Source organism: Amblyraja radiata, chromosome 2 (assembly GCF_010909765.2).
Source record: "Amblyraja radiata isolate CabotCenter1 chromosome 2, sAmbRad1.1.pri, whole genome shotgun sequence".
Classification (NCBI taxonomy): domain Eukaryota; kingdom Metazoa; phylum Chordata; class Chondrichthyes; order Rajiformes; family Rajidae; genus Amblyraja; species Amblyraja radiata.
Genome location: NC_045957.1, coordinates 10856413 through 10870805, shown reverse-complemented (window position 1 = coordinate 10870805; position 14393 = coordinate 10856413). Strand labels below are relative to the sequence as shown.

The 14393-nt window shown below is 45.0% G+C and overlaps 1 protein-coding gene across 4 annotated transcripts in view; it reads left to right on the top strand.

The window, feature by feature from the left end:
* Positions 1-14393, top strand: part of pard3 (par-3 family cell polarity regulator) — a 983322-nt gene that overhangs the window by 542575 nt on the left and 426354 nt on the right. For all 4 annotated transcript variants that reach the window (XM_033042021.1, XM_033042037.1, XM_033042013.1 and 1 more), the window contains exons 6-7: positions 1132-1223; positions 2015-2098. In XM_033042021.1, coding sequence (XP_032897912.1) covers positions 1132-1223; positions 2015-2098 — 176 coding nt within the window. The remainder of the gene's footprint in view (positions 1-1131; positions 1224-2014; positions 2099-14393) is intronic.

The window sequence follows — 14393 nt, the reverse complement described above, 5'->3', positions numbered from 1 at the left end:
GATTGCCAAAGTGGAATAACATCGAATTGATGTGGACGGGGGATCGATGGTCTGAAGAAAGGTGTCGACCCGAAACGTCACCCGTTCCTTCTCTCCGGAGATGCTGCCTCAGTGTCCCGCTGAGTTACTCCAGCATTTTGTGTCTATCTTATATATATATATATTTCTATATTTCTTTATTTATATAGCACATTTTTAGTCAACTTGCATTGACCCCAAAGTGCTTCACATAATTACATCCACACACACAGGCAAAGGTGGGTGAAGTGTCTTGCCCAAGGACACACACAGGCAAAGGTGGGTGAAGTGTCTTGCCCAAGGACACAACGACAGTATGCACTCCAAGCGGGATTCGAACCAGCTACCTTCCGGTTGCCAGCCGAACACTTAGCCCATTGTGCCATCTGTCGTCCCTCTTCTGTTGGCATGGACCTGTTGGGCTGAAGGGCCCGTTTCCATGCTGCACCTTTTCATCCATTCAATCGATCAGAATATGAAGATGATTTGCTCTTGCAAATTGCGACAAGCTCACATCAGATGAATGAGAAATAATGGTCAAGATGGTGGTGTGAAGTGGAAATAAATAATGTTACTCAAACTGACAAAATAGGTGGGAAGGAACTGGAGATGCTGGTTTAACCCGAAGTTAGACACAAAATGCTGGAGTAACTCAGCGGGACATCTCTGGAGAGAAGGAATGGGTGACGTTTCAGGTTCTGTTAACTTTGTTGTCACCTTCTCATAGCTATGTAACAATGATCTATTCTACTTTTACCTTGATCTTCATCCCCTTTGTGTCTCGTTTTCACACCTTACACTTCCTTTTGTCTGTATCTCCCTCTCCCCTGACTCTCGGTCTGAAGACGAGTCTCGACCAGAAACGCCACCCGCTCCGTCTCTCCAGAGGTGCTGCCTATCCCGCTGTGTTACTCTAGCACTTCGATAAAGTGGGTGGATCATGTTGTAGATTGTGTGTGGTGCAGCATCATATAGGAGGCATTGTTACTTACCCTTTCATGCACTATGAAGTGGAATTCCTCATGGACTTGCGTTACTGTAAACGAACACGATGTACATTGTCACAGTGATTACTCTCGCTTTTTGTGACTTGAATTTCTCTTTTGTCTTCAGGAGGATGAAGGGGCAGACGAGAAGAATCACAGGACGGAGCCAATTACACAAGCTGATTCTTGCCTTGAGCATGGACAGAACTTTATACTTGGGTATGCTCACATCGATAAAATATTATTGCATGCTGTTTTAAAAAAAAACATTTATGGAAGTTGACAAAGGTTCATTTTATCAAGGGTATTGTGCAAATCAGTGTAGTTTGTTGTTGGCCAGCAATACCCGATAACTAGAAATTGCCAATGAGGCAGAAAGAAAAATTCATTTGTTTAAATTTGTGCATGTTACACACAACAGTGAAATAAACAATGCTGACTGAAGTCCTGTTTGCAAGACTCGTGCATTGAGTTCTGCTCAGATAAAACACTTCAATATACTCTGGCCTTTTAAAAAAAAAAGAGCAAAATTCCCCAGGAAATCCTCTGGAAAAACTCCATTATCTTGGAGGCCATGTAATAATAATAATAATAATAATAATATCCAAATGAAGTTAATTTTTCAACCGAGTCTCTTTATGTCATCTCTGACTACCGATGCCTCCAATGTACAAAGCAGCCTTATTTTGTTTTTAATTAGGTGATTTCAAACAAATGCAAGCAGACCAAACTATTAACATCCAATTAATCCAGTGAAGGATTTTTTTCTGCTAAGTTTTAATTCAACAAGGGATTGTGATTGCTGAGTTGTTTGCATGAGGTTGATGTTGTCAGGGAATGTTCACATTCTGCGTATTTATTTATTTATTTATTTATTATTTCCTCATTGACCATTTTCTCATGTAACTAGATCAATAACTGCCTGGAGTGCATAACTTGCAAGGCTTCATTGTTTTTAATTTGGGTTGTTTTCTTCACATGGTGTTACTCCATTCATCATTGTCTCACAGTGACGTTCTCAAGTTGGTTGAAGTCTCCAACGAAGGAGGGCCTTTGGGAATCCATGTTGTGCCGTTCAGTTCCACAGTTGGAAGGTAAAGTAAACCATTCTGCCTGCTTTTTATGTTTTAAAGTTGTATTTAATTTCAATTAATTCTGCAGTGTCTAATGAATTGAATCTAATGAATATTACTGATGGTATGCCTCATTGTCACCTTCCCCTCAGCTAACAATATACATTTCCGTGATCATCGTCCCTTTTGATCTGTGTTTTCGCACCTTACCTTTCCATATCTCTATGTCTCCCTCTCCCCTGACTCTCAGTCCGAAGAAGGGTCTCGACCCGAAATGTCACCCATTCCTTCGCTCCAAAGATGCTGCCTGTCCCGCTGAGTTACTCCAGTGTCTTATCTTCAGTGTAAACCAGCATCTGCAGTTCCTTCCTACAGATTCTTACACAATCACTTGTAAAGTTCGGCGCTCGCTCTTCAGATATAATATATGAGTGCATTGCCCTCATTTGGAGTTGTGGTATTTTAATTCTGCCATAATTTTGCGATCCCCTCAAGATTTTATAAATCAAATTACAAACCTGGGACAAAGCAATCAGCAGTCTTGTCGTCTTGGGCACAAGATGCTGGAGTAACTCAGCGGGACAGGCAGCATCTGATTCAGTCTGAAGAAGGGTCTCGACCTGAAACATCACCCATTCCGTCTCTCCAGAGATGCCGCCTGTCCTGCTGAGTTACTCCAGCATTTTGTGTCTATCTTCGATTTAGACCAGCATCTGCAGTTCCTTCCTACACATTAAGTCTTGTCGGCTTCACTGACACGATGCGATGCTCTTGCCTTGGGTTTGGAAAATGTCATGGGTAAAAATAACAACAAACACAGCAACTTAAAATTCGATGCCCTCATGAATTCATCGGCTTGCTTTTTGAAGTCTGAGCTTATTCTTGAGCTTTTTGGGGGGGTCATGCATATTATTTGCTATTCCAATTCCAGTGTGACAGACTGTCTACTTCTGAACTGGCTCGAGAACATAGACATAGCAAAATGTTTTTTATCCACTCAACCCACATGATTCCTTTTTAAACAGCCTCCTCTCTCTGAGCTTTGATCATAAGGGAGACATTCATTAAAGCAGTCTCGAGGCTGCAGCATACACTTGGTAATGTGTGTCAAGTGTAAAAAAAAAATGCAGAAATATTACCAAAAGAACTTCAGTGCATGAGAATAATGTCAGAATTGATTGAATAATGCCATGCGAAGGGGGATAGATGGTGCTGAAATCCACTAATAGGGCTTGTTATGCTCAGTGTTTTGCCCCTTTGTGTTTTGATATTCGTTCTTTCTCAGCTCATGAATATGAAACAAATCTTTCAAATAAAAATTGCAATCCAAGCAAACTAATATGAGCTGTTCTTCCCCTGCCCCCACTGTGGGTAGTACATTGTTGCAAAGAGGTCCAATGGCTGGGAATATTGTTTTCATAACGAAGGCTTCCGCTAACATCTTGGAGATGCTGTTGAATGGAATAACCTCATTTTGAAATGACATTCTCAGAAAAAACTTTCAAGTATTAAACCTTGAAGAACTATATTTAGGCAGCGAGTAAACCTCATCTGTTGTGCCAGGTTGACTTAGATGAAGTGGATTTGGTTGATGGGTTTTTCCAATTTATAAGGAAGTGTCTCTATTTGTTTCAATGTGCGACTGAGCAAAACTGGTTGAATAAATGTACATTTTTAGTAGTATTAAAATGTGTGCTATTTGCATCCGAATAATGGGGGCACCTACAAAATAAATATTTTCCGCTGTTGCACAAGAGCTTACTGCAGCTTGGGCGATGACTTTGACAGCATCTCTGCGGGAAAGCCTGAACGTGGTATGATATAGGGGCTGGGTATTCAGGTAGTGCTTGTACCTCATCATTGCAATTGAACCTTGGAGAGGTCAGGAAAGCTATTTGGTCGACAAATATATCAAACATAATGCAAGGCTAACATAATGCAAGGCAAACATAATACAAGGCTAAATCATCAAAAATCCTTTTTGCCTCTGTATAATTGTTTTTTTTTCCTCCATGAAATTAGATGATAAAAAGATATAGGTTGGCCTTTTATGAGGTTTTTTGATTTTAAAATTTGAACTGCAGTAAACTATTCCGAGCCTCCTTTGAAATTCCCTTTGAAAGTTGTGTGAAATTTCCCACGAGCTTATCTTTTTTTTCCTTGTTGGGGCTAATGTTATACTGTTTCTAGCATCTGTAACAACTAAGGGTGGCGCAGCGGTAGAGTTGCTGCCTTACAACGTCAGGGTCCCGGGTTCGATCCTGACCACGGGTGCTGTCGGTACACAGTTTGGGCGTGGTCCCCGTGACCTGTCACGTGGGTTATCTCCAATGTCTTCGGGTTCCCCCCCATACTCCAAAGATGTACAGGTTTGAAGGTTAATTGGCATGGTATAAATGTATATTTGTCCCTCGTATGTGAAGGATAGTGTTAATGAGATCGCTGGTCGGTGTGGGCTGAAGGGCCTGTTTCCATGCTGTAACTCTAAACTAAACTAAATGTGACTATTTAACGTCATGGTTAAAATAAAAAACATGCCTGAGGTGCTTCACGAGGCATCACGGAGATCAGGATGAAGGGACAAAGGATAATTTAACAGGGGTCAACATAAGTGATCAAAGAGGCAGGTTGCAAGAATGATCTTAGATGAGATTGAGCCCATTTCATTGAAGCCAAAGCTTCATGTTCTGCAGCGAAATGGGTGATTGTGCAAAATTAGTGCCCGGAGAAGGTGTAGGAGTTAGACACAAACAGCTGGAGTAACTCTGCGGGACAGGCAGCATCTCTGGAAATAAGGAGTGGGTGACGTTTCGAATCGAGTCCCTTCTTAGGAGCTTGTCACTGCAGGGAGATAAATCAGAAGGTGAGGAGCACTGTCGGCCAGAGGGAGCGGGGATAGAGGGAAACAAGATTTAATGCAGCATTTATGGAACCAGCTTAAAATGTGACAGAGAATATGAGGGCAGCCTTCAACCTCAACATCGTCTGTCCATTTCCTTCTGCATGTGCTGCCTGACCTGCTGAATTCCACCAGCAGTTTCCTTTCTGCTCCATATATGCAGGTTCATGTGTTGCACTCTTGAATATTTCTCTCTCACTTCTTGATTCAGATTTCCAAAATATTGGCCCTTGCACCAAGTTCTGTATGTTATCTTGGCCTCCATGTCAGAGAAATTAGCTGCAACACTATATCCACATGCACCTATGTTTCTGAAGATTATTTGTGTCACTTGACTGCAAGTCAAAACATTGAGATTTGGTTGAGAAGGAACTGCAGATGCTGGTTTAAATCGAAGATAGACACAAAATGCTGGAGTAACTCAGTGGGACAGGCACTGGAGCGAACGAATGGGTGACGTTTCGGGTCGAGACCCTTCTTCAGAATGAAGACGGGAGTGGGCGGTTCATAGATAAGGAAGTGTATAGATAAGGAAGTGTAAGGTGTGAAAACATGGCAAAGTAAATGGAGGCAACCAATGTGTCCCTTCATCCTGTTTTCACATCTTACACTTCCTTATCTATGTACACAAAAATGCTGGAGAAACTCAGCGGGTGCAGCAGCATCTATGGAGCGAAGGAAATAGGCGGCGTTTCGGGCCGAAACCCTTCTTCAGACTGATGGGGGGTGGGGGGGAGTAGGAAGGAAAAAGGGAGGAGGAGGAGCCCGAGGGCGGGGGGATGGGAGGAGACAGCTCGAGGGTTAAGGAAGGGGAGGAGACAGCAAGGGCTAGCAAAACTGGGAGAATTCAACGTTCATGCCATCCGGACGCAAGCAACCCAGGCGGAATATGAGGTGCTGTTCCTCCAATTTCCGGTGTTGCTCACTCTGGCAATGGAGGAGACCCAGGACAGAGAGGTCGGATTGGAAATGGGAGGGGGAGTTGAAGTGCTGAGCCACCGGGAGTTCAGGTAGGTTATTGCGGACTGAGCGGAGGTGTTCGGCGAAACGATCGCCCAACCTCCGCTTAGTCTCCCCGATGTAAATCAGCTGACATCTAGAGCAGCGGATGCAGTAGATGAGGTTGGAGGAGATATAGGTGAACCTTTGTCGCACCTGGAACGACTGCTTGGGTCCTTGAATGGAGTCGAGGGGAGAGGTGAAGGGACAGGTGTTGCATTTCTTGCGGTTGCAACGGAAAGTGCCCGGGGAGGGGGTGGTACGGGAGGGAAGGGAAAAATTGACAAGGGAGTTGCGGAGGGAGCGGTCTTTGCGGAAGGCAGACATAGGGGGAGATGGGAAGATGTGGCGAGTGGTGGGGTCACGTTGGAGGTGGCGGAAATGGCGGAGGATTATTTGTTGTATTTGCTGGCTGGTGGGGTGAAAGGTGAGGACTAGGGGGACTCTGCCCTTGTTGCGAGTGCGGGGATGGGGAGAGAGAGCAGTGTTGCGGGGTATGGATGAGACCCTGGTGCGAGCCTCATCTATGGTGGCGGAGGGGAATCCCCGTTCACTGAAGAACAAGGACATTTCCGATGCCCTGGTGTGGAACGTCTCATCCTGGGAGCAGATGCGGGGTATGCGGAGGAATTGGGAGTAGGAGATGGAGTCTTTACAGGGGGCAGGGTGGGAAGACGTGTAGTCCAGATAGCCATGTGAGTCAGTTGGTTTGTAGTGTATGTCGGTCAGAAGTCTGTCCCCTGCGATGGAGATGGTGAGGTCAAGGAATGGTAGGGAAGTGTCGGAAATGGTCCAGGTGTATTGGAGTGCCGGATGGAAGTTGGTGGTGAAGTGGATGAAGTCAGTCAGTTGTGTGTAGGTGCAGGAGGTGGCCCCAAAGCAGTCGTCAATGTAACGGAGGTAGAGGTCGGGGATGGGGCCCTGGTACGTATTGAACAAGGATTGTTCAACGTACCCGACAAAGAGGCAGGCGTAGCTGGGGCCCATGCGTGTGCCCATAGCTACGCCTTGTGTTTGGAGGAAATGGGAGGAGTCAAACGTAAAGCTGTTGAGGGTGAGGACCAACTCCGCTAGGCGGAGGAGGGTGTCAGTGGCTGGGTATAGGTTGCTCCTCTGGTCGAGGAAGAACCGGAGGGCTCCGAGGCCATCCTGGTGGGGGATGGAGGTGTAGAGTGACCGGACATCCATGGTGAAGATGAGGGGGTGAGGGCCCAGAGAGTGGAATGCGTGGAGGCGGCGGAGAGTGTCTGAGGTGTCTAGAACATAGGTGGGAAGGGATTTGACCAAGGGAGCTGTCTCCTCCCATCTCCCTGACCTCGGGCTCCTCCTCCTCCATTTTTCCTTCCTTCTCCCCCCCACCCCCCATCAGTCTGAAGAAGGGTTTCGGCCCGAAACGTCGCTATTTCCTTCGCTCCATAGATGCTGCTGCACCCGCTGAGTTTCTCCAGCATTTTTGTGTACCTTCGATCTTCCAGCATTTGCAGTTCCTTCTTGAACTCCTTATCTATGTACTGCCCACTCCCCTGACATCAGTGTAATACTCCAGCATTTTGTGTCTATCATTTAGATTTGGGATTCTTTGCAGATGTGAGCATGTGATTGAAACGATGTAATATTGAGGGGTATTTAGTTGCATCGTCTAAGTTCTGTCTTTCAGATGAAGTGTAAATGTGAATCGTCTTTTGTCCGTTAAAATATGATAGAAGTTTCCTTTCACCATTTTGAGCCGGCAGTCTTCTCAGTTTACAAATCCTCCAACTGACACCATCTTAGTTTAGAGAATGCTTCAGCAAATACCATTTAATAAAAAAAGAATATTCCAGCGTTCTTTTATTTCGACCATATTAAAATGTCATTTTTTTTACAAGGAACTGCAGATGCTGGTTTATGCCAAAGGTGGACACAAAATGCAAGAGTAACTCAGCAGGTCTGGCATCATCTCGGGGGAAAATGGATAGATGACAAACGCTCTGAAGAAGGGTTTCGGCCCGAAACGTTGCCTATTTCCTTCGCTCCATAGATGCTGCCGCACCCGCTGAGTTTCTCCAGCACTTTTGTCTACCTTCGATTTTCCAGCATCCGCAGTTCCTCCTTAAACAGATGACAAACGGGTCTTTGTATCACGCAGTAATTAGTTTAGTTTCGAGATACAGTACGGAAACAGGCCCTTCGGCCCACCGAGTCCGCACTGACAAGCAATCCCCGCACATTAACACTACCCAATACACACTGGGGACAACTTACACGTACACCGAGCCAATTAACCTTACAAACCTGTACGTCTTTGGAGTGTGGGAGGAAACCGAGGATTTCGGAGAAACCCACGCAGGTCACGGGGAGAACGTACAAACTCCGTACAGGCAGCACCTGTAGTCGCGATCGAACCCGGGTCTCCGGCGCTGCAAGCGCTGTAAGGCACCAACTCTACCGCTGCGCCACCGTGGCCGCCCGTTTATTGCATTTCATTTATTTGTTAACAGCGAAATTGTTTTAAATTGAAGCTACAAATTGATGTGATTATTTTAGTTCACTTTGGCGAATATGTAGGGCATGCATTGCATCTGATAAAAATGGTAAGATCCTTGTTTAATTTGATGAGCAGTGAAGTTCAAGCACGTGTACTGAGCAGATGTGCTAATCAAGTGCCGAAAGACATCACAGCCAGCACTTAGGAGCAACGCGTGCGTGACTGTAGCTGGTTCACTTGCATTTTTACACCATCGCCATTCTTTAAATTGCACTTGACAGCCCCTGAATTGATAGCCATGAGGTACTGAGGTGGATTAAACTGGCAGTGATGTGTACAAATGCAGTGCCACCTCCAGCTGTGTGAAACATCCCAAGTATTGCTACAATCCCAGCTTGCAATCATTCACTGGAGTGCTCTTATCACGTATAGCACTATTTACCTCATGTCATCATTTATGAAGATGAACTGAAGTCGCTTTTACTTTGGATCGGCAGTTAATTTACATGACTCACACTTTTTAAGCCTTTGCATCTACCTCGAGCAATTCCAATCCTTATTTTTTTTAAATGTTTCAATTTCCTGGCACTAACTGCTGTCAGCAGAAATAATTTGTGTGAATTGTTAAAAGTGACTTGATATAGTTTATACTAATTAAGCTGAAACACTAGCCGCACTTGTCTAAAGTAATTTTACAAGGTAGTAAATATCAACTCAATTAAAGGATTAGGTCATTGTACCATCTAGGCTACATGCCCTGTGGAATTCCAACTGTTCAATGAGAGGGTGCTAGAAATAAAGTGTAGGAAGGAACTGCAGATGCTGGTTTAAACCGAAGACAGACATGAGAAGCTGGACTGACTCAGACAACATCTCTGGAGAAAATGAACAGGTGACGTTTCAAGTCGAGACCCTTCTTCAGACATGAAACGTTAGCTATTCCTTTTCTCCAGAGATGCTGTCTGTACTGCTGTGTTACTCCAGCTTTTTATGCCTATCTGTTGGGGAAGTCCAGGACAAGGGGTCACAGCTTAAGGATAAGGGGGAAATCCTTTAAAACCGAGATGAGAAGAACTTTTTTCACACAGAGAGTGGTGAATCTCTGGAACTCTCTGCCACAGAGGGTAGTCGAGGCCAGTTCATTGGCTATATTTAAGAGGGAGTTAGATGTGGCCCTTGTGGCTAAGGGGATCAGAGGGTATGGAGAGAAGGCAGGTACGGGATACTGAGTTGGATGATCAGCCATGATCATATTGAATGGCGGTGCAGGCTCGAAGGGCCGAATGGCCTACTCCTGCACCTAATTTCTATGTTTCTATGTTTCTATGTTTCTTCGCTAGAAATAAAGTCTTAGCTTTTCAGAATGAAAGCCATACTTAATTTCTTGCATTGAACTCTGTTGACTCTACCTATTTGCACTGATATCGCAAAATGGTTACAGCACACAAACAGGCTCACTCATGCCAACTCTGTGCAAGAGCTGCCTAACTCATCCCACTGCCCCACCCTTCACCCATTGCTCTGCAAATTCTTTCCTTTTCCATTTTCCCTCCAGGATTTCCCTAAAGATCCCTTTTCCCTGTGGCTATCGAACTGTACAACTCCTCCCCCTTCTGTCGTGGGGTAGACTGACTCCCCTCCCCCCTCCCCAAACTTTGCACATCCCCAATCCTGGACTTTTCACTCATCACTTTAATTTTATGTTTCATGTATCTGTTGTGTTTTACTTATTTTCTCCAAAGGCGCTGTCTGTCCCGCTGAGTTACTCCAGCTTTTTGTATCTATCTTCGGTTTAAACCAGCATCAACAGTTCCTTTGTATAAGAAAGAACTGAAGAACGTGAGTCTGTACTCACGTACTGCATAAACACGTGGTACTCCAACTGCAACTGCTCAGACAGGAAGTCTCTGCAGAGGGCAGTGAGGGGAGCAGAGAGGATCATTGGCGTCTCCCTACCCTCGGTACAAGAACTGTTCCAGAGCCGCTGTCTGAAAAAAGCTCTGAGAATAGCTATGGACAAACTGCACCCCCTCCACACATCTGGATCTCCTGCCATCAGGCAAGAGATACCGTAGCATCAAAGCCCGGACTACCAGACTGCTAAACAGCTTCCTGCCACAGGCTGTGAGGCTGCTAAACAGTCACTCTGTACTCACAGTCACCTGATTCTGCGGCTTTGCACTGACAATTTAATAACTCTGGCACTGGCCACTCAAATCAGCTGCCCTGGACATTTTAATGACTGTTTTTACTGTATTTTAATGTTGCTGTTTTACCTGCTTTTAACTATTTATACTGTCTCATCGGGGACTGGATTGTTTTTACTGTTATTATGTGTGAAATGTTTTAAGTTTCATGTGCGATGCTCCGGTATTCCCTGGGAAAGATGACAATAAAGGTTGATTGATTGAAGAAGGGTCTCGACCCGAAACGTCGCCCATTCCTTCTCTCCTGAGATGCTGCCTCACTCGCTGAGTTACTCCAGCATTTTGTGTCTATCCACAGATCCTTCCTACACACTTACATTTTCTGGTCCCCAATTTTCGATCCCTTGCCTACGAGAACAGCTTCTCCCTATCTATTCTTTAAAGGTTGTGCAGTAGTCCTTTAGACGTTTACTTCTTGCATTGAGAATAATTAATTATTTTGTAAGGTAGAGATATAGCTATAAAATATTATTCTAAAATTATCCATCCTATCATACAAATTTAAATCCACACGTACTAAATTTACTGGAAGGATTGGCTTCAGAAACACTAATTACTGGTTTGCTGTCCTCTCCAAATCTAAATTGGTATGATTTAGTATATGGAAGATTGATGTCTAAAATTAATTAACGGTGGCACGGTGGCGCAGCGGTAGAGTTGTTGCCATACAGCGCTTGCAGCATCAGAGACCGGAGTTCGATCCTGGCAACGGGTGCTGTCTGTACAGAGCTTGTACGTTCTCCCCATGAGCTGCGTGGGATTTCTCCAAGATCTTCGTTTGCCTCCCACAATCCAAAGACGTACAGGTTTGTAGGTAAAATTCAAGTCAAGTCAAGTCAAGTCAAGTTTATTTGTCACATACACATACGAGATGTGCAGTGAAATGAAAGTGGCAATGCTCGCGGACATTTGTGCAAAAGACAAACAACCAAACAACCAAACAAACTATAAACACAATCATAACACACATATTCTTTTACATAATAAATAATGGAAGGAAAAATGTTCAGTAGAGTTAGTCCCTGGTGAGATAGGCGTTTACAGTCCGAATGGCCTCTGGGAAGAAACTCCTTCTCAACCTCTCCGTTCTCACCGCATGGCAACGGAGGCATTTGCCTGACCGTAGCAGCTGGAACAGTCCGTTGCAGGGGTGGAAGGGGTCTCTCAATTGGCTTGGTAAATGTAAAAATTGTCCCTAGTGTATGTAGGATAGTGTTAATAGGCGGGTAGACAAAAATGCTGGAGGAACTCAGTGGGTGAGGCAGCATCTATGGCGAGAAGGAATAGGCGACGCTTCAGGTCGAGACCCTTCTTCAGACTGATGTCGGGGGGGGGGGTGGGGTGGGAATGAAAGGAGGAGGCGGAGACAGTAGGCTTGTAGGAGAGCTGGGAAAGGGGAGGGGAAGCAGGGAGAAAGCAAGGATTATCTGAAATGGGAGAAGTCAATGTTCATACCGCTGGGATGTAAACTACCTAAGCGAATTATGAGGTGCTGTTCCTCCAATTTGCACTGGGCCTCACTCTGGGAATGGAGGAGGCCCTGGACAGAAAGGTCAGATTTGGAATGGGAGGGGGAGTTGAAGTGTTGAGCCACCGGGGTTAGTGCGAACTAAGCGGAGGTGTTGGGGTGAAGCGATCGCCGAGCCTGTGCTTTGTCTCGCCGATGTAGAGAAGATGTAGAGAATATGCGGGGATCGCTGGTTAGTGCGGACCCGGTGGGCCGAAGGGCCTGTTTCCGTGTTCTGTCTCTAAACTAAACTAAATACAAAATACCTAAAATGGCAAAGAAACCCATTACTCAGATGCAATGCCTTGTCTTCAGGATGGCTCTGTAAGCCATAACTTCAGTAAGCCATAACTTACACAAGTCACACTTTTTAATCCATCTGCATTTTCCCTGCAGCTGCAGCTCTATATTCTGCACTCTATTTATTTTCTCTTGTGCGCTTCCTGTGGTATTCATGTATGATAAAATTGCACTCATCTATGATATGATCTGCCTGGAGAACAGAGTTAGCAATAATAATAATAATAATAATAAACCACATGACGGCACGCTGGCTCAGATGGTAGAGCTGCTGCCTCTCAGCGCAAGAGATCCGGGTTTGGTTCTGATGCCGGGTGTTGTCTGTACGGAGTTTGCACGTTCTCCCTGTGACCGTGTGGATTTCCTCCGGGTGATCTGGTTTCATCCTGCATCCCAAAGACCTGCCGGTTTGTAGGTTCGTTGGCTTCTGAAAAAAATTGCCCCTAGTGTGCAGGAAGTGGCCTCGGTGGGCCGAATGGCCAGTTTCCTTTCTGTGTCACTAAACTAAACTAAATCAAACAACAACTGAAATGCCTATCTAGTTGACCCATTTTTGAGGGTATTTGAGGAAGGAATGTTAACTGAACACCAGAAGAAACTCTAATATTCTAGCAATACCCTTGGATCTTTTATGCATGCCGTTACAAGCAGTTGCGTTCTCAATTTAATTAAAATCAATACCTCCAACAACACTGATGCTTAAATACTATTATTATGTACGAGCTGAGGATGAGTGCCATGGGCTTGGAGTTTGACTTAATCAAATAACTCTTGTATTCCATTAGTCGTTTATGAAGCCAGTCCTCACAGGGAGCAAACTGGAAATTCTGCTGTCCTCTGCTTTTAGATTTAATTTTGTATGATAGGAAGGACTGCAATGTTTTGAACCAATTTGGCTTTAAATTCTAAAGTGTAAACCTGCAATAATTATCTGCAGATGGACAAAAAATGCAAGAGTAACTCAGCGGAACAAGCAGCATCTCCGGATGGAAGGAATGGGTGACGTTTCGGGTCAAGACACTTCTTCAGACTGAGAGTCAGTGGAGGGGGAGACACAGAGATAAGGAAGTGTAAGGTGTGAAAGTGAGCTGGAGAGCACGGGGAATCACAGAGGGGGCAGCAGCAAGAGTGCATGTGGCAGAACTCTCATCGGAGAGTAGTCATACCTTGAGGAGATTTTGCAGTGGATTTGTAGGAAGGAACTGGTGCTGGTTCACACAAAGATAGACACAAAATGCTGGAGTAACTCAGAGGAACAGGCAGCACCTCTGCAGCTCTGTAGACCAAACAACAGGTTATGTTTAACTTTTGGTGGTGTTTTAGCAAAAATGGTAATGTTGCCACTTAAAGGGCCTGTTCCACTTTCACGACCTAATTCACGACCTCTGCCGAGTTTGCCCTTGACTCATACTCGTAGCATGGTCGTAGGTAGGTCGTAGGTAGGTCGTAATGCTAGTCGTAGGTACTCGTGGCATCAAGTAGGTCGGGGCGTTTTTCTAGCATGATAAAAAATGTCCACGAGTAAAAAAGGTTGTGAATTAGGTCGTGAAAGTGGGACAGGCCCTTTAGTGCAGCATTAGCATTTTTTAGCACATGCAGAATGTATATTTCATTTTGTAATTGTTGCTATTAACATTATCAGTATTCTTTGTTTGTTTGGATACAGCACGGAAACTGCCCTTCAGCCCACCGGGTCCGCGCCGACCCGCGACCTCCGCACACTAACATTATCCTGTACACCCTAGGGATAATTTGCACCTCTACCAAACCAATTAGCCTCCAAACCTGTACGTCTTTGGAGTGTGGGAGGAAACTGGAGTTCCCACCGAAAACCCACGCAGGTCACGGGGAGAACGTACAAACGTGGCGCAGACAGGCACCCATAGTCAGGATTGAACCTGGGTCTCTGGCGCTGCAAGGCAGTAACTCTACCGCCG